Here is a 22,417-nt window from a genome sequence, read left to right as displayed (position 1 = left end):
AGAATCTCAACCCCCAAAGAAAAAAACTCATTTATTTAAATGAGTGGTCCCTTATTTATAAGCAATGACCCTTAGTTCTAGATTCTCCCACAAAAGGAAACATCCTCTCCACATCCACCCTGTCAAGGCCCCTCAGGATCTTAAAGGTTTCAATTACTCTTCTAAATTCCACTGGATACAAGTCTAACCTGGCCAGCCTTCCCTCGTAGGACAACCCGCCTATTCCTGCTATTAGTCTAGTAAACCTTCTCTGAACTGCTAACACATTTGCATCTTTCTTTAAATAAAGAGACCAGTACTGTACACAATACTCCAGATAAAGTCTCACCAGTGCCCTGTAAAAACGGAAACATAACCTCCCTACTTTTGTAATCAATTCCCCTTGCAATAAATTATAACACTCCATTAGCTTTCCTAATTACCTGCTGTACCTGCATACTTGCCTTTTGTGATTCATGCACTTGGACACCCAGATCCCTCTGAATCTGAGCTCTGCAATCTCTCACCATTTAGATAATAAATTTTTGTATTCTTCCTGCCAAAATGAACAATTTCACATTTGCCCACTCAATAGTAATTCTCTAGACCTTGAAAAATCGCATCAAGTTTAAAACTACAGATTAAGGGCATAGGTGTACTGACCCAGGACCAGCAATAAAATACAAAGACTTATGTTTCTCTTCCACTTTTTATTTCAGATGACAAGCTCTCGCACTAGATTTTAAACAAGCTGGTGAATACTGGCAAATTACTTCTCCCACAGAACTATACCACACGTTCCCAAGACAGTATAAATATGGTTTATCTAACATTAATACAACATTGCATCAAATTACATAATTAAATGATCAAGTATCCAAGTATTAACTTATGCAATCAAAAGGCATACAAAATATTACAGACATCAGGGTCTGCATAGTTTAAGCAGAAACTCAAAAATCACGCTTCTGACAAGTTGGTAAACCTCCAATAGTACATCAAAAGAAAGATTACAAGTTTCAGAAAGTTACTGTACAGTATGAATTTAGCTACAACAAAGCATTTCTACTTTAAAAAATTACTTGGTATGTAATGGGCAAACCCCAATATACATTTTCTGCACAAGACAAAAAGGCAACATACTAATATTTAATATCCCCCATTCCCCAATCCTTGTTTCAACCCCTCCCTAAAGATCAATTGTGGAGTGCCAGTGTTCCTTGTAAGGCTTTATTTTGAAAATTAAACCCAAGCGTGCTTCGGTATGCTTTGAGTGTTACAATGTGCACAGTCAAATGAACTGATATGTCCTTTTGGACACTAAAGACTGCATAGTAGGGGCAGTGGGGTATGAAATTAATGGTATGTCACATGATTTGTAACAAAATTATTAAATGCATTGCAAGCCTTGTCAAAAATGCAATATACATCAGAACAGAGGGCATTCAAAAGTACTATTAAGACTTTAGTCAGTGATAAGTTTAAAAAAGAAACCTAGGCATAGTACTGCTGTGCAGAAATTAGTTCTAGTGCGACTGTGGGAGGGCGTGTAAACAGTGTCGAAGTGTACAGTGAGCAGCCAGCTGAGATAAATCTTTGACACTAGCGTGCAGGACACTCATCCGAAGGAGCTGGGCACAACATTCATGTAGCATTGTCCCATCCAGGCAAACTTTCAATGAGATATCGAAAAGCTGAAGGTAGTTTTACAATTCATGAAGTGACTCAGGACAGGAAGCTGGGAAAAGTCCGGGGCGGGGGGGGGGGGGGGTCAGCGTGGTGTAGGCAAAAAAAAAAAAGTGTTAATGATTAACCGTTCACAAGATTCCAGCTTCTTCTCTCACATAGGGATCCTGGTTTAAAAAAATTCTGGCAGCAGTTTAGTGCTTAATTTAGCCGTTGTATATCTTTACTTTGCATCTGTAAACACCAACAGTGCCCTGTATTGTATACTCATGCTGTATTTCACATCCATTTTAACTGTCTAAGAGCCAAGAATCTAAACTCAAACCAATTGGGGAGGGACCCTCTTATTCTAGTTTAGAAACATACAGCAGCAACTTTTTAGCTCACAAAAAGAAGTGAATCTGAAGGCAAGAGAATCTCAGGTTTTAAAACAAAACACCATCTCCATCTCCAAACCCCTACGGAAGCACCAGTTTACATTACAAGCACATCTAAAATTTTATGTTTCCCAGCTGAACTGCCTTAGTTGGCTATCTCCTCTGCCTTCAGACGAATTAAGTGATCAATCTTCCGACATTACTGGATGCAGCAATTATTCCGATGACCATTGGTATCTTTAAAGCGCAGACGCATTTTGGGACGGTACTTCTCCAGGTACAGGAGCTGCTTGCTATTGAAAGCTCCGCGTCTCTTTCTGTAATATAAAATATAAGGTTTAAAAGTGCTCCCGTGCTAGCTTTTCCCTGTGCAATTAAAAATTGACCCAAATTCTGCCATCTCTAATGCATGATGCCAGGATCCTTCAATTGCTTAAGCTCATTTCCCAGTACAAATAATCAACTACCCATTGTACTTTATTTACACAGCAAGTTTGTTCCAATGGTCCCTTCAGTCTTAGAAAAGGCTAGTTCAAATAGTGGCAGTATTCTACTCAATACTAATATGATGAGTTGGGCAAATGATTCTTGCTGTAGCATATGTTGTGCAGAGTTTCAACATAAAAGGCTGCCAATCAAATGCTACATTTGCAAATAAGGAATATAACTTGATGATCTAATGGTCATAATCACTGATGTTATGCTCAGCTCTAGTCAACTACTTAGAAGGGATATGGGGAAAAAAATTGCCCAAATGTAAAGATGGAAAGGCTAAATTTAGAAAATAGGTAGTTGAGATAAATTGCATATTTACTTCAAAATGCACCAATTAAATGGAGGGTGGGGGGAAGGTGGAGATGGTGGCTTGGAGGAAGAAAGGAAGAGTTCAACAAAAGCAAAAAGCAAAGGAATAGAGTATATTGTTTGAGTGAGATGAGATGAAGTAGATAGTGAGAGGCGACTAATGTGGAGCATATACACCAGCACAAATTATATTTGTATAACAAATACTACGTAAGCAGCAAAGAACTTAAACTCAGAAGTGATTAAGCATTTGAAGCAAGAATATTAATTGAAGCAAATATCATTGTTCAAATTGCAATTTATTTGACATATGAACAAAGTCCTAAAGGGACAAGCTTCCTTTCGAAGAAATCTTCAATCCCAGCAAACAATTTGATATAAAGTGATGAATTTAGTTAAAAATAAAAAGTGCTAAGCAGCATATATAATGCAGGTCAAATTTCCAGATAAAGAGACTTGTTAAAAAGTTTAAAGAGATTGTTGGTTGAGGGAGATATCGCAACTTCCAAGTATATAAAAAATACTTTAAGGTAGTGGTAAAATGGAGACCAACTGTCTGCTAATGGCATTGTAAATTCTTACCCAGTGTAAGCAACAGCTTCACGAGCCATAGCCGAAGTTTAATTCATAGACACTTTACTTCATTTGCACATGAAACTAAAATGAGGCTAAAATCAAACATTTAGGTATAATTCTTGAGCCAAGTACTTGTAACTCAAGCCCCTGTATTTGCACATGATTTAGCAGAAGTGTACAAGATTACATGACAAACTGCACTTACTGTCGAATGAACTGAACAGCATCTTCGTACTTCATTCCACATTCAATCAGCGCCAAGGCTACCAGAACTGGGGCTCTGTAGAAAGAAAAACTGGTTCAGGCAACATCACTTTCACTTCCTGAAATATCCAGACAAATTGTGTCCACCATGGTGTCTCACTCAGCTGTACCCTATGGATTTGATTAGTCCATACAAACTATAAACAAATCTATTTTCAGCCCATTGCTGAGTCCCCAGTAATCATGTGCTAATTTTATACCAACAGCCAACCTGCTCCCTCCCAGGGCTGCAATGTTTAATGTGAATTGACAATGTGGTTTATATCATCCTCCGCCACGAATCAGTTGCTTGGTTTTTATTTTAGGCAATTTTCTTCCAAATAGAGGCCTGTCTCAGCCTCCTACTTTTGCTGCTCAGATTTACTGTACAACATTTTGATGTCCTAAAGCCTTTCATCTATGTCTCTCTGACAGCAGACACTAGAAAGTAGTGAGAGAAGTTAGCTAGCTGATTGAACTAACAACTGAAAAGAAAGCATTTTATTTTTGATAACCTCTGAATCTTAGTTGTAAGTTTTGTGCTCCATACTCGTTCCTGAGCTGGGGCCATGCCGCCACTCCCCAGTTTCTTGCCCTGCACACACTGAAGGACATCTCTGACAAGAGTATTGTGTTATGGCCAAGCTTCTAGATGCACTGCAACACTGACAATTCTAGGCTCAGAACTTCTCCACCCCACCCCCCCCCCCACAATATAACCAAGTCAGATTGTTCCTTTGCAGAAGGAATTTGGGGGGGGTGGGGGGAAGTGAGACAGAAGAGTACAACAAAAATACAGAAGGGAGGCGACATAAGCAAAAGATATGACTTTAAAAAGGTTAGATGATTGAGGGGAGGAAAAATAATAAATTGAAAAAAGAAAGTTTGAATTTTTGTTTATGAGCAATGCCATGAGTATCAACTAGCAAATGTGAAACAGGGGTACTGAAATGTAATAATAGCAATAGCATAAACCAGGTCGTGACAACAGCATTGGGGAAAAAAAGACTTGATCGGATGCAGATTTCTCCATACAAGCCATTCCTATCACATTTGAGATAGTAATGTAAGCCCCCCAGTATGTTTCTTTGATTGAACCTATTCAAGACTCCTCAACAGGTTGTAAAAGGAATGAGTTAGCTCAATAGTCTATTCCTATAATACAAAGCAAATTACTAACACATCCAGACAAAACCAGACCACGAAGACTTTGGCCTCCTGTTCACTCAAAGCTGAGCTGCAAAACCATATCCAAGTTCCTGCAGCTGTCAACACCACTGTCACAAAAAGCTCCAGATTATAGTCACCTTTGGATTTGATTTTAAGATCTTGCTTACTTCATAAAATCAGCGTTGAAAAACTCAGTTGTCAGTATCTCACTCTCCATCCAAAGCACCCTTCAACATGCCACTATTGCTGCAGTATTCTTACCTCCTGCATCCTTCTATCCTTGGGTTTTGTATACTCTCCTGTCCAATTGAGAACCTTCAGCTACCCCTGCTTTGTTCTGGAACTCCCTCACCAAATTACACCTTTAAAACCTTCATTCCCATCTTTTCAACCAAACTGATGTTCAACTCAGCTCAGCAGGCATTCCTTTATTCTAATACCTTATTTTTCCTTCCACTTGAGAACACTTTCCACATTAACTACTCTATAGAAATGTAAGTTGTTGGACTACACAGTAGCAAAAGTTAACTATGTAGAAATGCTGGATTCACAGCCACAGCACAAATGCCAAGCAATAAAAATTTGAAGAAAAGTACTCACCGCCCAAGTCCAGCCACACAATGGACTGCAATGCAACAGCCAGGCTCTTCTCGGAACTTGGCTCTCAAAAGAGTTAGCCAATCATCCACTATCTGGTTGGAAGGTGGAGCACCATCATCAAACGGCCAGTCCTGTTAGAAAGGAAAAGGTTCCATTGTGTTTTCATGCACCAATTCACCATTTTACATCAACACAAACCCTAGCCAAGCACAGGGCTACCAGTGCCAAACCTTTCCCGGTACCGTTAATGGAATGCCATGGTCAACCAAATGTAGTCAAAATCTTTACACTAACTTTCGTAATGCAGCATCTTAAATGACTGGTTCTATACATTATAGATATTATCTGACAAAGGCGTGCATTCGACGCAAGCAAGAATTCCCTTTCCAGTGCAACTTCCGCAGTCAATTTCTTACTAAAAATCTTAGTTTGGGAAGAACAGTCATGATAGAATCAGTTATCCTATCCCAATTAAAGAATGCATTTAAAAATGAAGTTAATGCTCAAGGTGAGGATTGTTACTAACGCAAAATGTAACACTTCCCTTTTTGGGCACCCATCAAGCATTCTTGGGGGAGGCTGTGGCAAAATGGTATTGTCATTGGGATAGTGGTGGAAAAATGAAATCCCAAAACTAAAAACGAGTAACAGAATTTGATGTTAAACTTTCATACAAGTTACAATAAATCATTTACCAGAGAAAGCCAACTTTGAATTGGAATTGCCTGGTGATTTTTAGAGGAGGAGTCTCAAACGTTGTTGCAATGTACTAGATTAAAATGGACTATTGTGTACTATTGTCAGAACAGAGATAGGAGGTAGGCTACAATCAATTCATTGCACTTACCAAAAACTGAATGCCTTCTTTTTCAACTGGAGATGTGTCATAGGTTGCTTCACACACTCTAACTACTGTAGTGACACTATACTTCTTCAACTCCTGAAAAAAAAATGTCAGCACGGTAAGCAGTTCTATCTTTGACTTGTAGGTAACAAGTAAACAATCTTTTAGTAATTATAATTCTAAACTCTAAGGTTCAGGGCACAAACCGGATTTTGGAACAATGCTAAAGCCTCGACTTTAAACTTCCAAAACTTTGGTTGCCCTTATTTGATTGCCATCAAAACCAGGAGGACAACATGGACTAGGCACTTAATTTCAATTCACATTTTAAACAGACTTGTATTGCATTAGTGCACAATATATTGTTACTAAGCAAAGATTTGCTCCAGGGAGACTGAAAACATGAAGATTGCATCTCTCCTGACTTTTTAAATTAAGCCAAGGCCTTGTTCTGAAAATAATGTGAAAATTGGCAAGGCGACAGTTAACATGCGGATATGGTTTTTGGGGCGGGGGGGGGGGGGGGGGGGGGGGGGGGGGTGGAATTTAATGATAGGAAAATACTTATACAAAGATAATCAGGTAGAACTAATTCGGATCCAGGGTGACTTAATTAAACTCCATTTAAAGCTTTTTAAGTACAAATTTGAGGTTTCAAATTTCTGCCCAAGTAATCTTAAAAATACACAGCTCAGACACAAGTAATGCAAGCATATAAAAAAGATGTTTTGCAGCCAGCTTCTTTTACCAGACATCAGCACTTATCAATGGACTAAGGTTTCATGGAACCCATGATCCGCTCTTCCACCTGGCTTTTGACTGCCACTGCTGCAGAGCCCCAGCTGCTCAATACAGCAAGAAAATGCCATCAGAAGTAGGTAACTGGAAGCAGTATCCTGCAGTTAGCAAGTGCTCAACTGTCAAACGATCTGTTCCATTTTTTCCTGCAAATACTTGCTTCAACCAGCCATGGTGAAGGACAGATAGGACTACTGATCTCAGCTGGCGAAAGAAAAAGATGCACTGTGCGTGACTGTGCAAAGGGGAGGGGAAGCGGTCGAAGGTCTGAGTGCTATGAGCATATTAGATTACTTATTTTATTGGTTTGATTTGATAAATAATGAACATGTTTTGGTATAGATTATATCTACTTTGGTTAGCTGAATCTCAGATTTGGGAGAGGTTCCCAAGAACTGCATTGATAATAACTCCATCCAATTTTGAAAATTACCAGAATGCTAAGCTCTACTTCATGTCAAATGTTTAATTCTTATAGAGTGAGCACTCACCTCTATGAACTTATTTAAGGTTGCATTGGTAGGGTTGTGTGTGATCAGGAATCTCATGTTCTTGTAAGTAATTTCCACAGGCGCTGGACGATTCATTCGAGCCATTTTCTTATAAAAATGCACAAATCCTATAAAGTGAAAAAGAACTGTCCCGCAAAAGCTGAAAATAAAAGGTCCGGTTTTGTCAAATTCCACCAACAACAGAGTGTTTACATGTACAAAGGCTTTTGATGAAGCTCTTGACAAGCAGCAAATCTTCAATCCAGTAATACTGTGACCAACAAAAAACAGCCCACTTGGTTACCCCATCCAGATACGGTCTTCGATGAATCAATTCGTCTATTATGCCCAGCTGCTGGTAACCTGCTCTCGAGGGGTTTCTTAAGTGGAATAGCAATAGACTTTTACAGTTCACTTGTCTGCATAGACGTCGTGCTGTGCCTGGCAGTAGTCTCCACTGCCCTTCAGAAACTCCATAAATGTGCGACCTAGAACACCACAGAACTGCTGCAAACAAAGAACAGAAATATTAAATGGAATATCTGCTGGAACTTTGTGCTCTTCACTGTGCGCATTTATTTGTTCAGTTTTAAAAAAAGCAAAGACCAGCCAGTTTCAAGGTGCATGCCCAACTTGCAATTTAAGACTGCATGAATCTGATTGCTGTACAGCCAAACCTGGCACTGGAAATACTTCACTTCTACCAGCATCTGCTCCAACTACATCACCTCTATCAGCCTTAAATACAAATCACTCATTATCACCTGTGGCTTTCCTTGTTTTCCTGTACTCCATGATTCCACAATTAACAACTGATAAAGATTTCAAAATGCAAACTGTCAATCCCCATAAAATATAAAAACAGGCCTGGTTTTCAATGCTCAGGAGTGTGGCTTTTCAATTTAATATGGCACATTTGAATTCCATGCAAATGGCCAGTCAGAACCCACACAATGTTTGTTCCTTTGGCAACAAGATGCTGGAATGTGGATTAGAAGTCACTAGGCAGGCAGGAATCAATGGAATGTAACTCTGCACATATAAATCTGCTATGTAGTTTAGACATTACATTACAAACTTAACTTTCTTCTAAACTGCACTGTGCAGTGGCAAGGAAAAGGAAGGCATTCAGACAAAAATCAGTTTCAGAGACAGCATCTTATGGGTCTTTTGAATTACATGCCACAGTGGAGCAACTACATTTCCAGGTGAGCTATATAACTACATTTCATCTAACATTAAAAACAGCCCAAGTACAGATTCCAGCTTCTTGATACGTGCACCTTGTTTGTTAATGCAAGCATGATTACAAAGGTCAGGACTGCACAAGGAATTTAATTCTCATGATACAAATCAGGTTGCATCACATCCAGACTAAAGCATTTGAAAAAAAGCAAAGGGAAAATTCACACGTAATTAAGAATTAAGTACTTACTTACAATAAAAGAATCAGATTAATTTATATAGGCAAATGCTACAAAGTATCAGCCCAGAGGCATTGGCTGGAAATACTGACCAGGGGTCCCAAGTGAACCTGTTCTTTGAATAGTGCTTGGGGACACTTAATTTCTACTTAAATCACCAGATGGCACCTAGAATAGATGGGGGTAGTCATGATTCAGCTATACAAAGCCATGTTAGATCATACCTGGAGTACTGTGAGCAGTTCTGGGCATCATGCCATAGGTGATTATATTGGCCTTCAAATGAGTACAACGTAGGTTTATTAGAATGATACCTGGATTCCAACGGTTACGTTACAAGAGAGATTAAACAAATTAGAGTCCGCATTCCTTGGAATTTAGAAAGTTAGGGAATGATTTGGTCAAAAGCTCTCCAGATATTAAGGGAGCGACAGCAAATAGCAATTGGTGCTTCATTAATTAATTTTAAAACCGATTGATAGATTTTGTTAACCAAAGATATAAGGGATACAGAGCAACTGCAGGTATATGGAGTAAAGTCACAGATCAGCCATGATCTTACTGAATGCAGAAAAGGCTTGAGGGGCTAAATAAATAGCCTACTCCTGTTCCTATGTTCTTACATGTTTAGTACCTCATCTGATAGATGGATGGCAGCTCAAGGAAACCTCAAGCAGTCAGTCCAATACAGAAACAGCACAACTATAATAGGCTAAATGGCTGCTTTCTGGGCTATAAACTGAGAAACTTGCAAGACTATCACAAAACATGTAATGAATAGGTCACTAACAAAACGGTGATTGAAGCACTGGATACACATGCTTTGGATGGACGACACTGGAGGCAATGTAGTCACAATGGTCAGTGACAACTATTTCTTCAGGAGATTGAAAGCTACACAATTAACTGCAGCCTTAACTCAGTACAGCACACTCACCTCAGCCAGAAATTGCAGGTTGCAGTCCGATTCCAAAGACTTGGGTGCAAAATCTAGGCTGACACTCTCAATGCAGTAGAGTGGAAGTGTCATGGGTGCAATTTTTTGGATGGTGCATTAAACTTGAGGGCCCATGTGCACTCTCACATGGATGTAAAATGTTCCATGGCACTATTCAAAGAGCACAGGAATTCTCCTGATGCCCTGCAAACATTTAGACCTCAATCAACATCACTAAAAGATGATCTAGTTATTAAGCACATTTTTGTTCCCTAGACCTTGCAATGCACAGTGGCTGCTTTATTCCCCTACATTTACAACAGTGATTACACTTCAAAAGAAATTGACTGTCTAAAGTTTTGAGACACCAGAGGTCATGAAAGGCACTGTACAAATACAAGTTTCTTTCTCTCATGGCTAATACACAAGCTATGTTAGAGACCAAAGATCATGAGGAAGAAAGTTTTCTCCAAAAAAATGGTGGACAACAATGAGACCAGGAAAGTCATTTAATGATTGTTTATAAATTGGGGAACCCAAATGTATTTGCTTCATGGCTCGGTGTTCCAGAAACTATGAGATAGTCTTCATATCAAATTTTTATTTATAAATTACCAAGACTATGCACAGAAGCTCTAGTACCCCGGCCAACAGTAAGCACAATGATCAAGTATAACATGATTGAGGTTCAAATAGCAAGTACTATGAGCCAATTTTGCTTTTTAACTTGCAACAGAGTCAATTTCTTAGCAATGATAAAAAGTACCAATCGAATGAGGCAGGCTGCTCAACACAAGCAGAGAACATGTGAGTCACCTTCAAAAGCATAATGGCAAGCATAAAGCATAAATACATATCTAAAGCAAGCAAATACAAACAGCTGAGGCTCAAAAATATTAATAAGGAAATAGTCCCTATAAATGCGACAAGACTGCTGAGAAAGTGGATCGGGCCCAACAATGAAAATATGCAAAAAGGCAGCAAGAGGCAAGAATAAAGGATGCAAAAACAGGGCAAATGCACACTAACCATCCGAAACAAGCACTACCTCAAAGCATTCAGAAAGGACCTGAATAACATGGACTTCCCAGGCAAAGGTAATGGCTAACACAAGAGAAATAAAGGTCTGATAGGACTACATACAGAGCACAAAAACAGCAAACCTCCAGGGATTGATGGCTTTTACCCCAATTTGGGAAGGAAGGTGGGGTGCAGATTTGAAAGTCACACTGGAGTGATATTGATAAGATTGGAAACACAGCAACATGGAGACCGCATTGAAAACCGATCGACAAGTCAGATCAAACAAATGAATTCAATCCTGTAAGATTGCAAAATCAGACTTAATTTGGATTATCTAAATTTAGAAATCAGGTAGATTGGCCTGAACCCACGTCAGCTGCTATTTACTCGAAGTAGCACCCCTATACGATAGATGTGATGTCAAGATATTTCTCAACTTTACATATAGATTAAACTCTAGCCTGTGGGGATTTCAGGCACATCTTGGGCATAGATTAAGATACTGGCTGAACGGTAGGAAATTAACTCAAAATCATGTGCATTCAGCTAGAGATTTAGGAAAGCATTACTTTTACTTCACATCAGATTTAACACAATTAACAGCATGCAACATGTGGGGATCCTCAACACTTTCCAAGATTCCCAAGATCAAAATCTTATTAAAACATTCTCAATATCACAAGATTCTGGGTTCATCATTCTGTAACCCCAACAGAATACAGGCTTTGTATTTCTGTTGCAGTGCAATTTATCCATAGAAATAAAAGGGAAAAGAAGGAATCACCTACTAATACAACAGGTAAACAAATCTAACAACTCTCAGAATAATGCGCTTGTGGCTTTATCAATAATTAAATGTTTAAGCTGCAGCAGCTCAATAGCAGAATGTGCTCCTAACCACTGCTATGTATCTCATTTTGAGTTGAGGACAGGGCATTGATCAGTGATGCAACCCACCCAATAAAATGCCATTTACAACTACAAGGAATGGCTGACACTTCATCTTGCACAATTAATTATTAAATTCCCCAAGGTCAACTGAATATGTTTTTTAAACATTCAGGACATTTGGATCATCCCAAGGTGTGGGTCAGAGTAATAAAACTATAAATATATGGTAGTACTGGATAGACGTGGGGTACAGATAAATAAGATCAGAACAGCAGCCAGACAGGTTAGAGACATTGCAATATATGCAAAGTTACACTGCAATTGAATGAGATAACAAGGCAGCATAGCAAGACAACAGTGCATGATCAATCTATGGCACAGTCTCCCGAACGAATGTGGAAGCACCTAATATTGATTCACGAGATGGATTTCTTTGAGAAAATAACATTTTGGGATAGAGTAGTTTGAGGCAAAGCATGTTCGGGAGGGAAACTGACTTTGGGCCTCTGGTTCCCCAGCTCTCCACTGTGTCATACAACTGTCAGAATTGTAGCTTTTCATCCAGCAATCCTTATGGACATGGTAGGTGTGGGAAGAAAAGGAGTGAACAGGTTTTGGGCTAGAGAGGATCCTAGAACATGCAAGATGGGCCAAAAGGCCTTCGGCAAACAAAGCAGCAGGAGTGGCAGACCAGGAGTATGCAATAAAAACTGGAGAGGAGTGGGAAAAAAAACCAAAACACCGCAGCTGTTGGCTTCTGATTTTAATGGCTGCATTATAGGCTGCTGTTCCTTCAGCTATCTAGGTCCCAAATTCTGGATTTTTCTGCAATGCCTCCCTGCATCCACCTTGCTCTCCTTTTAAAAACACTTAAAACTTACTTCTGAGTTATTGGTCGCCTGCCCTAATATCTTCCTTCTGTAGTTGTGTCTAAGGTTTTGTTTCAACATTTCTACAGTGTGGAACATTTTAAAAGCACTATATAAATGCAAGCTGTCAACATTTCAGGCCTTCATCAGAATTCATCACAAACAGATTAAAAGGAGGAACAGCCAAGGATCCCTCTATACCGTAGCATAAAGGGCTCTCGACTGAGTCTGTTCTATTTCCTGCACTTCAGTCCTCGCCTGTTTCCAGACACTGCTGTAGAAAAGTGGAAGTCATGTAGGAAACTCTTCAACTAATGACATGTTAAGTAAATCGTGCAACAGCACTGCCAACTAACTAGTTATGCTTGGACACATGCAACTAGATTCAAACACAGTTCAATTTAAAGATAAGTATGAATCAGAACTAAGGTGCAATCAGTAGTTTACAGGTCAGTGGGTGTCTGCACAGTTTTTTTTTTGAAAATACAGACTTCTCCTGCAGGACTGGTTTTTACATGGACACTCCACCCAAAGCTGAATCATAAAATTGAATGAACAGTGGAGATTATTGCAAAATTTGGTATGCAAATCCATCTTCCTATGGTCATACCTGTATCAAGTCACTTTGTAATACTTTCCACTTTGAAAGCACTGGAGCTCAAACATAACCTTCATGAATAAATATTTCCTGACGTTGAGTCACAGGGGAATTTAAAAGGTACACCTCGGCCATAATCTGAAGGTACAGTCTCTACTAGCCTGACAGGGAAGTACAAAAGATTCCAGTAACCAGCTATCATTAAAGGGAACTAAATTGTTTTTTTTCAAAGTTAGAGATTCACATATGAATACACCAAGAACAATTTGGATCAAAGTTCCATTTCCACCACCTCGTGACTCTCTTTAGGGTTTGTCACCTGCCCTCCACAGATACTGGGGGCAAAATTAGAACAGAACAACTGGTAAAGCAGGTCTCCATTTTAAGTTGCCTCATTCAATGTCGTTTCACTCTAACTTTGCAGATAAATTGGGCTGCATAGTAATAAACATCTGAGTATGTGTGCTTAGTGTTAGGATTTCTGTTTTCTCATTGCTTCGCGCCAGGGGCTATATAGTGTCACATGACCCAATCAGCACCATTTTGGAGCTAGTGCGAAGAGAGGTGCTCAATCACACTTGAAGCAACAGCAGCTTTTTCTTAAAACTCTACAGTACAGTTGGGTGCGAAGAATATCTATACCTATAGTATTATTCTTCAGGGGTGAAGTAGAAGCCTGGACTGCTCATTTTGTGCAAAATAGATGCAGTTCCTAACTCTGAAATCTTATTTTAATTTTGTAGCCCAAAGTGTACCTGTTGTGGGACTTTACACCTGGTAAGGCAGGGGAGCCATTTTAAGTTAGAGAAAGCAGCATTTGCTTTCAGCTGCAGTGCTGTCCTTGGCTCAGGGCCTTCTTTTTGCAAAAATTACAACGCTTTTCAGGAGGAAAGGGGAAGCCAGCAGGTCCTAACTCTGCAATCTTCTGATTAACTTTGGAGCCATGAGTGTGATCTTTATTCAAGTCTGCATCAGGTGGAAGCAGAGGCCATTTTTTAAGTTAAGGCTTGTGATTTAGTGCTTCAATCCCCTGGAATCACTCAAACATCAGTCAAAAAGCATGCAGCAAGTGACAACACAGTCTGCTGCAGTAAAGAAAACAAGAAATACTAACTTTAGCAATAAAATTAGAATTTTAAAACGTTTTGAGTCTGGAGAATAAGCAATTGATAGTGGCAGAGTGCTTGGGCTTCCCCCTACTACAGTGAGAACAATCTGTAGTAAGGCTGACAAAATCAAAACATGCAAAGTGTTACACCTTTAAATACTAGCAGACTAAGTCAGAGTAGAAGAAGCATCATAGAGAACATGGAAAGACTCTTGGCAGTCTGGATCTAAGGCCAAAACCAGCACACCGCACATCTTAGTTTGATCATCCAAGCAAAAGCTAAAATCCTATATGACGACTTACAGAATGTGTAGGTTGAGAGTTCAGTCAAAAAGTTTCAGTGCTAGTCATGGATAGTTTAAGCATTTCAAAGAACATTCCTATCTGCATAACATTAAAGTGACCGGCAAAGAGGCTAGTGCAGATACTTTGGCAGCTGATGAATTCCTTCCCCACTTGACAAGAATCACTGCAGGTGCCTATTCACCTAAACATTGATGAGATGGGGCTTTATCGGAAGCGTTTTCCACAGAGGACATATATTCCAAAGAGAAGACTACATTAGAATTTAAAGCTGCCAAAGATCTCCTGACTGTTCTGCTTGGTGGGAGTGCTGCAACAGATCAAGTTTACCAGTCTGAGACACCAAGGGCTTTGAGGTGTTATTCCAAGGAACATCTACACATCATTTGACTTTCAAATAAGAAAGCCTGGATGACAGGGGCACTCTTTAAAGAATGGGTCTCGCTGTATACCACCACTGCTTGGAGGAAATCTTGCACCAGAGAAAATATCACCTTCAAGATATTGCTCCTCTTGGATAATTGTCCAGATCATCCTAACAACATTGATGACTTGTTTGAAACTGTGAAGGTGGTTTTCCTAAACCAAAACAAAAATATCTGGAAAAACTCAGCAGGTCTGACAGTATCTGTGGAGAGGAACACAGTTAACGTTTCCAGTCATACAGACTTGATATTTTTGTTTTGGATTTCCAGCATCTGCAGTTTTTTTCTTTTATCAAGGTGGTTTTCCTCCCACCCAACATTACTTCATTGATACAGCCCATGGATCAGGAAGCAATAGCAGCATTCAAGGCTTACTACCTATGCTGTACCTACTCCCAGCTCATCAAGGCAACAGATGGCAAGGATGGAGTTACATCATTGTGTATGGATGGTGTGGTGGAAAGTGTGGCCCGAGTGTGTCAGCGACCAAGGAGGGCTTCAGGACACCGTCGCCAAAATTCAGTTTGAAACTATCACCCTGGCAAGGGAAGTTGGTTGTAATGAAATGAGGAGGCATACATGGTGAAATTGCTCAAGTCCCATGGAGAGGAATTGTTCAATGAAGATTTAATGCAACCAGAGAGCCAATGACCTGAAGAGGATGATTATACTGAACGACCACCCCCTAGAGTTTCATCAACGAAACAACTGTCCAACTCATCGAAGAGGCAATGGAAATCTTCACCAAGGATGATCCAAACAGTGCCAAAGAGCACACAGTGATCAATGCTGCAAGATCTATCAACAGAAGAAAACCATCCAACTGCCCCAGGATAAAATTTTCAAAGTCTTCATGAAAATCCTGGCCCTTCGCCCCATTAACGCCACCAGGACTTAGCTATTCAATCTCTACTGCCTTCAATTCAAAATCAAAGTTACTCCAACTTCAGTCACTGAGCTTTTGTATGCAGAAGGCACTTGTGTCTCCGTTCACTCAAAGCATAGGAGAAAATGGGCCTTTCACTAAACACCTGGAAACCAGCCTTCTTCCAACCAGCGCTCACAAGATAATGCCAACCATCACCCCAAATAAATGAAGAACAATGGTGAGATCTTGGAAAATGTGGACCATTTTCCAAATCTTAAGAACCTCCTCAAGGAAGGTAGACATAAACAATAAAGTTCATCATTGCCTCCAATGTGCCAACTCCACCTTTGGCCAACTGAGAATTTGAGGGCCAGGATCTCAAACTCGAGACTAAGGTCATGGTTCACCAGGCAGTAGTGATTCCCACACTCTTACCTAGGTTTGATTCTCGGACAACCTGCAATAGGCATCTCAAAACACTACCAGCAGTGCCTTAGCAAGATCCTCCAAATCCAGGGGCGAGAAAGGGGGCCAACATCAGGGCCCTCTTCCAAGCCAACATGCTTACACTCAAAGTCACCTGCACCGAAACACTTTCCTTCTCAGCATCCCTGAAATGGTCAAACATCCCCACTGATTCATTGTGACTGACCAAAATGGGGAAGCTTCATTCAGGAAGGCACCAAACACATTGAGTGACTTTGTCAGAAACATGCAGAGGCAAAGACAAGGCGTCGGAGAGAGTTCAAAAATCTCCAAACAACTCATCTACCTGACCCGCCAAGCAACACCTGCCCCACATGTAGCAGAGTCTGCAGATCGCTCATTTGAATTATCAGTCATCTCAGAACCCATCCAACTGAAGGGGAAGCAAGTCATCCTCGATCCCAAGGGACTGCCTAAGAAGAAATAGAGACTGCTGAGTGTTATCTAATTTGAACTTATACAGTATTTTTTATATTTAGTCATTTATTTATTTTACAAGCTATTTCAGCTAGGAATGCATAGTACTGTACATTGTTTTTTTTCCTGGGCAAGAAACGTCCAAAAGAACCTAACTCTGGTTTTAACACTGATTCCTATGGGACCCCGTGATACATTTGAAGTTGTTTCACTTAAAGTCATGATTTTAAGGAACGTAACCACAACATTAAGGGAGAATTTTGAAGTCAATTGACATCACGCGATTTTTTTTGTTCCATTAATGTCAAAGCAGTCAAGTTATTTAAGTTATGGACTCAATAACACCCATTTTGTGTTGCCACCCAACACATTTCCACCTTCAATGAATTGTAACTGCAATCCATTTCCACATTGATTCACTTTAACAGTGTGCATCAACAGCATGTTGTCTGAGGTGCAGCACAGCCCAACCCTGATATTATTCAAGCAGTGACAGATGCCCCTATCCTATAGCAGCTGTTGCATATTCAGCATGCCTTCCTTCCCTCACTAACCTGGGCTTTGGAAGCCAATTGCAGCATCAGCTGAAAATTCAGCCAACATGCTCAGGACAGAGCTGGAGGTCTTTCTGATTTGGGTAGGTAGTACAGCCACACAGCCTCACTTCTACAAATCTCTCTTCCCACACCCACTGCCCAAATTTTTTACAATGCTTGTACCTTGAACAATTTGTATCTTACAATAGCAGCCACTGAATAGACATTAGTCTGCACAGTTCAATACCAGCACTGCATTCATTACCTAAACCTTTGGAGCAGCAACCCCATAAGATGAAACAGAACATTGTACTCCTGTTTGTCAAATGTCCAAAACAGTAACTGGTAAATAGGAGGTTGTATGCATATATCGTTTGAAAATCTTATACAGTGCTGCAGGGCAACAGAAACAACAGCAAAATGTTCTAGAATTGGAGGATAATGCTGCTTCAGTTGCATGTTAGCAGTACAGTGGTTTTAAATAGCTCTTAGAACATTCATGTCCCAAATGCGGATATGCAGCACTCAAATTTTGTAACTGGTTCAAAAAACAATGTTCCACTGACGCAGGGCCAGCTGAAGAATATATCCTTTAAAATTCAAACAGATGGAAAGATATAGATCAGTGGGAAGTTATGATTTGCCATCTGTGGTGGCCATTAACCCCCACACCACCATCAATAAACGTACACATCTTGCACACAACTGCAGGCTCCAAGTCTGTAGCTGTCATTACTGCAGAACTTGTGCACCCATTACATGCAAAACTGTTCCGATGAACTATTAGAACTGCAAAAAACTAACCATTTCCTGATAGTGACCCAAGCAATTAATTTGAAATCAGTCCAATAATATTGGTTGATGTAATCCAAAGGAAAACTTTTTAGATTTAGCAGAAAGGAACTGCCCTCCTCAATCCTCCTGCAAGGCAGCTACAGCTCACAGGCAGTTTGAAAAGAGCTTCAGTTGGTATAAGCCACAATAGAAGGGCAGTATAATACCAAGACTTAAGCAGAGTGCAACAGGCGTTTGGCCCAGGCATGTTTAATTTTCTTACAGCAACTAAACTCAAAGAAGAGTTTTTAAAACTGTCAAATGCACTCACTTATCATACACACAAACTAGAATAAAATCAAGGAATAAAGCACTGTTGCAATGTTGTTCAGAACCACCCATTCTGAATTAAGTTAGTGAGCGGTCAACATTAAAATCTCCACTCAAGAAGCTTAGCTACATACTTGCATTAACTGCACATTCAATCTCAATGCCGCCATGTGATTTCACATGCTGTGTTCTGAAGCTTGCTATTGGTTAATCCCTCAAACACTGAGCCTGCTGCTTTCCACAATGTGCAAACCTCGCCTGAAAAACTTTCAGGGTGGCACGGACAAATAGTGGTGTTCGTCCAAAAGACCCATGTGGACTCCTATAGTGCCTATCACCATCTCAGGATACCCCGAAAGTTCATTGCAACTGGTAAAGCATATTCTGAAGTGCAGTCAATCCATGCACACAAGATACCACAGGCTGCAAGCTGATAAGCACCTAAAGGATGGCAGACGAATCTCTGACCCAGAATTCAGATTTAGTAAAAAGATGGCAAGGGGGTCAGGAATTAAAATATATTCCCATTGTTGCTATGTTAAAAGGGGTGGGGTGTGGGGAGAGGCAGCCTGGCAACTAATTTGCACACAGGAAGATCCCAGACAGCAAGGAGCTAAATACCTAAAGGATGGCAGGCGCATCTCTGATCCGCAAATTGGGTTTAGTAAAAGGGATGCCAAGAGAGGATCAGTAGTTGCAAGATTAAGGAGAGTTGGTGGGGAGGGGTGGGGTTGGGTGGAAGAAAACCTGACAACTAATCTGCACACAACAGGATCCCAGACAGGAAAGGCCACCAGGGCTTAAAATGTCTCTGGCTCCATGTGACAGAGGGGAGAGGAAAGATGGATCTCTGGGATCCTCCCCTGCCTCTGGCGTCTACTCTACAGCTGAGGCGGGACATCCAAACCCACCCGACACAATGGGCGCATTTCCCTCCCCCACCCCAGCCTAGGCTGCAGGGCCCTCAGAAGATGAGTCGGGGGTAAGGCTGAGAAGTGTGGGCGGGGGTGCAGGGGGGACGGAAGAGGAGAGAACGGGAGCCCCCCCCCCCCCCCCCCCCGTCAAAAAGAGAGATAGAGAGAGAGGGTGGGGGGGCGAGGTCAGAATCGGACCAAGGCTTCCAGGCGCCACGTTTATTGAAGTAAGAGTAGCCATTTTGGTGGCGGCGGCGAGGGAAGGAGAGACAGGAAGCCGGGCTTGTCTTCTTCTTTTCATTCTCCCACCGGCTCCTGTGTAAAGCTGGGAGAGATGAGGGAACCATATTACCCCCCACCCCAAAAACACTGAATGAACGGGCGGGGGCTTCTCGCAGCCGCCCCCACCCCCGCCGATTGAGGCGACGACGGCTCCTATTGAAGGGGAGGGTGCGGGGGAAGAGAAGAGAGAGGGGCGGTAATGACCGTTAATCCCCTCGAGCCCCGAACGCGCGCGCGCCGCTCCCCTCCCCCTACCCAGCACCCCAACCCGGTCGGGGTGAAGTGCGCGTGTGCGGCGGCGCGTGGCGAGGGGGAGGAGAGGGGGTCGCGGACTTACAGGGATGTGCTTACTCATTGAAGAATGAGTCTCGCTCAGGCGCTCCGCTCTGCTCCACGCTGCCCAGACGGTCCGGTGCTCCTGAAGCTCTCGCTCTTTCTCTCTTGTCCCACCCCCCTGTCTATATATAGATAGATATATATATTAACGTGTGTGCTTGCGTCAGTCTCCAGCTCTCCCTCTTTTATTCCCCCCCCACGTCCGTCCCAGGCTCCGGCGTCGATGCCCGCCCCCGGCTGCCAGCCCGCCTCTTTTATAACCTCTCCTCGGGCTGCTGACGTCAGCGACGCGTCACCCAACTGGCCGCTCGGCCAATCGGAAAGGGGAGAGGCAGCCGGCGCGAGCCGGTTCGCGCAGGACAGGCACGCCCCTCTGCCCCTCACCACCCACCCCCCCCTCACCCCCCAGCCTGGGGGCTGCTGTGCAGAGTTTGGCTTCTCACTGGCGAAATGCTAATTACTATTAAACAAAGAGAAATAAGAGACACCGTGTCTGTCACAACCTCAGGGCTCCCCTAAAGTATTTTAATTTTGAAGTGTGGCCACTATTTGTCACGTAGGAAATGCAGCAGCCACTTGGTGCACGGCAAGATCCCATATTAGGCAATGAGGAAAGGAACACAGAATCTGGCATAGAAGCAAAATACTACAGATCCAAATGCGTTGGAAGCAGTCCAGAGACGGCATACTACACTAATACCTGGAGTGGACTGGTTGTCTTCTGAGGAAAGGTTGGACAGACTAGACTTGTATCCGCTGGAATTTAGAAGAGTAAGAGGCGACTTAATTGAAACATAACAAAAACAGAATTACCTGGAAAAACTCAGCAGGTCTGGCAGCATCGGCAGAGAAGGAAAGAGTTGAGGTTTCGAGTCCTCATGACCCTTCAACAGAGCTGAGTGAATGTTAGGAGAGGGGTGAAATGTAAGTTGGTTTAAGGGGGCAGGGGGGGGCAGGGGGAGAAGTGGGGGGGTGTGGTTGTAGGGACAAGCAAGCAGTGATAGGAGCAGATAATCAAAAGATGTCACAGACAAAACAAAGAGGTGTTGAAGGTGGTGATATTATCTAAACGAATGTGCTAATTAAGAATGGATGGCAGGACACTCAAGGTACAGCTCTATTGGGGGTGGGGTGGAAAGGCTAACAGGGCATAAAAGAGATAGATGTAAAAATAATGGAAATAGGTGGGAAAAGAAAAATCTATATAAATTATTGGAAAAAACAAAAGGAAGGGAGAAGAAACAGAAAGGGGGTGGGGATGGAGGAGGGAGTTCAAGATCTAAAGTTGTTGAATTCAATATTCAGTCCGGAAGGCTGTAAAGTGCCTAGTCGGAAGATGAGGTGCTGTTCCTCCAGTTTGCGTTGGGCTTCACTGGAACAATGCAGCAAGCCAAGGACAGACAAGTGGGCAAGAGAGCAGGGTGGAGTGTTAAAATGACAAGCGACAGGGAGGTTTGGGTCTTTCTTGTGGACAGACCGCAGGTGTTTTGCAAAGCTTACTTTTGGTCTCTCCAATGTAGAGGAGACCATGTTGGGAGCAATAAATGCAGTGAGGTGTGACATTAGTTGTCTCAATCTCTATGCTCCTCTCACCCATTCTAATCTGTCTCTCTCTCAACTTACTACACTCCGTTCTCTCAGGCCCAACCCCAATATTGTATTAAACCCGCTGAAAGTGTGGTGCTGTTGTTATCTGGCACACTGACCTCTACCTCGCGGGGGCTGAGCATCAAGTCACAGACACTTCCTCCTACCTCTCCCTGGACCATGACCCCACCACTGAACATCAAGCCATTGTTTCCAGGACTGTCACTGACCTCATCTCCTCTGGAGATCTTCCTCCCACAGCTTCCAACCTGATAGTCAACCTCGGACGGCCCGCTTCTACCTCCTACCCAAAATCCACAAACAGAACTGTCCCGGCAGACCGACCGTGTCAGCCTGTTCCTGCCCCATGGAATTCATTTCTCGTTATCTTGACTCCCTTCTCTCTCCCCTTGTCCAGTCCCTTCCCACCTACATTCGTGATTCCTCTGACACCTTACGTCACATCAACAATTTCCAGTTCCCTGGCCCCAACCGCTTCCTCTTCACCATGGACGTCCAATCCTTCTACACCTCCATCCCCCACCACAATGGTCTGAGGGCCCTTAGCTTCTTCCTCGAACAGAGGCCTGGACAATCCCCATCCACCACTACTCTACTCCGTCTGGCTGAACTTGTTCTCACAGTAAACAATTTCTCCTTTAACTCCTCTCACTTCCTCCATATAAAAGGTGTGGCTATGGGTACCCACATGGGCCCCAGCTATGCTGTCTCTTTATGGGG

The 22,417-nt window shown here is 42.0% G+C and overlaps 1 protein-coding gene across 3 annotated transcripts; it reads right to left on the bottom strand.

Moving 5' to 3' along the window:
- Positions 1 to 674: 674 nt before the first annotated feature.
- ptp4a1 (protein tyrosine phosphatase 4A1) lies at positions 675 to 20,325 on the bottom strand. 3 transcript variants are annotated; one of them, XM_041187776.1, is made up of 6 exons: positions 20,091 to 20,325; positions 7,569 to 8,075; positions 6,283 to 6,375; positions 5,436 to 5,566; positions 3,628 to 3,702; positions 675 to 2,359 (listed from the first exon to the last, which is right to left on the bottom strand). In XM_041187776.1, exons 2-6 carry the CDS (start codon positions 7,671 to 7,673, stop codon positions 2,242 to 2,244), a joined length of 522 nt encoding a protein of 173 aa, XP_041043710.1. In that variant the 5' UTR covers positions 7,674 to 8,075; positions 20,091 to 20,325; the 3' UTR covers positions 675 to 2,241. The 3 variants fall into 3 exon arrangements, with proteins under 3 accessions (XP_041043710.1, XP_041043708.1, XP_041043711.1); XM_041187774.1 differs by having other exon boundaries at positions 7,569 to 8,072; positions 20,091 to 20,313; XM_041187777.1 differs by having other exon boundaries at positions 20,105 to 20,313.
- Positions 20,326 to 22,417: the final 2,092 nt, after the last annotated feature.

The sequence above is a fragment of the Carcharodon carcharias genome, chromosome 5, assembly GCF_017639515.1.
Source record: "Carcharodon carcharias isolate sCarCar2 chromosome 5, sCarCar2.pri, whole genome shotgun sequence".
Lineage (NCBI taxonomy): Eukaryota > Metazoa > Chordata > Chondrichthyes > Lamniformes > Lamnidae > Carcharodon > Carcharodon carcharias.
The sequence above is the reverse complement of the archived record's forward strand: the minus strand, read 5'-3'. Positions and strand labels throughout refer to the sequence as shown.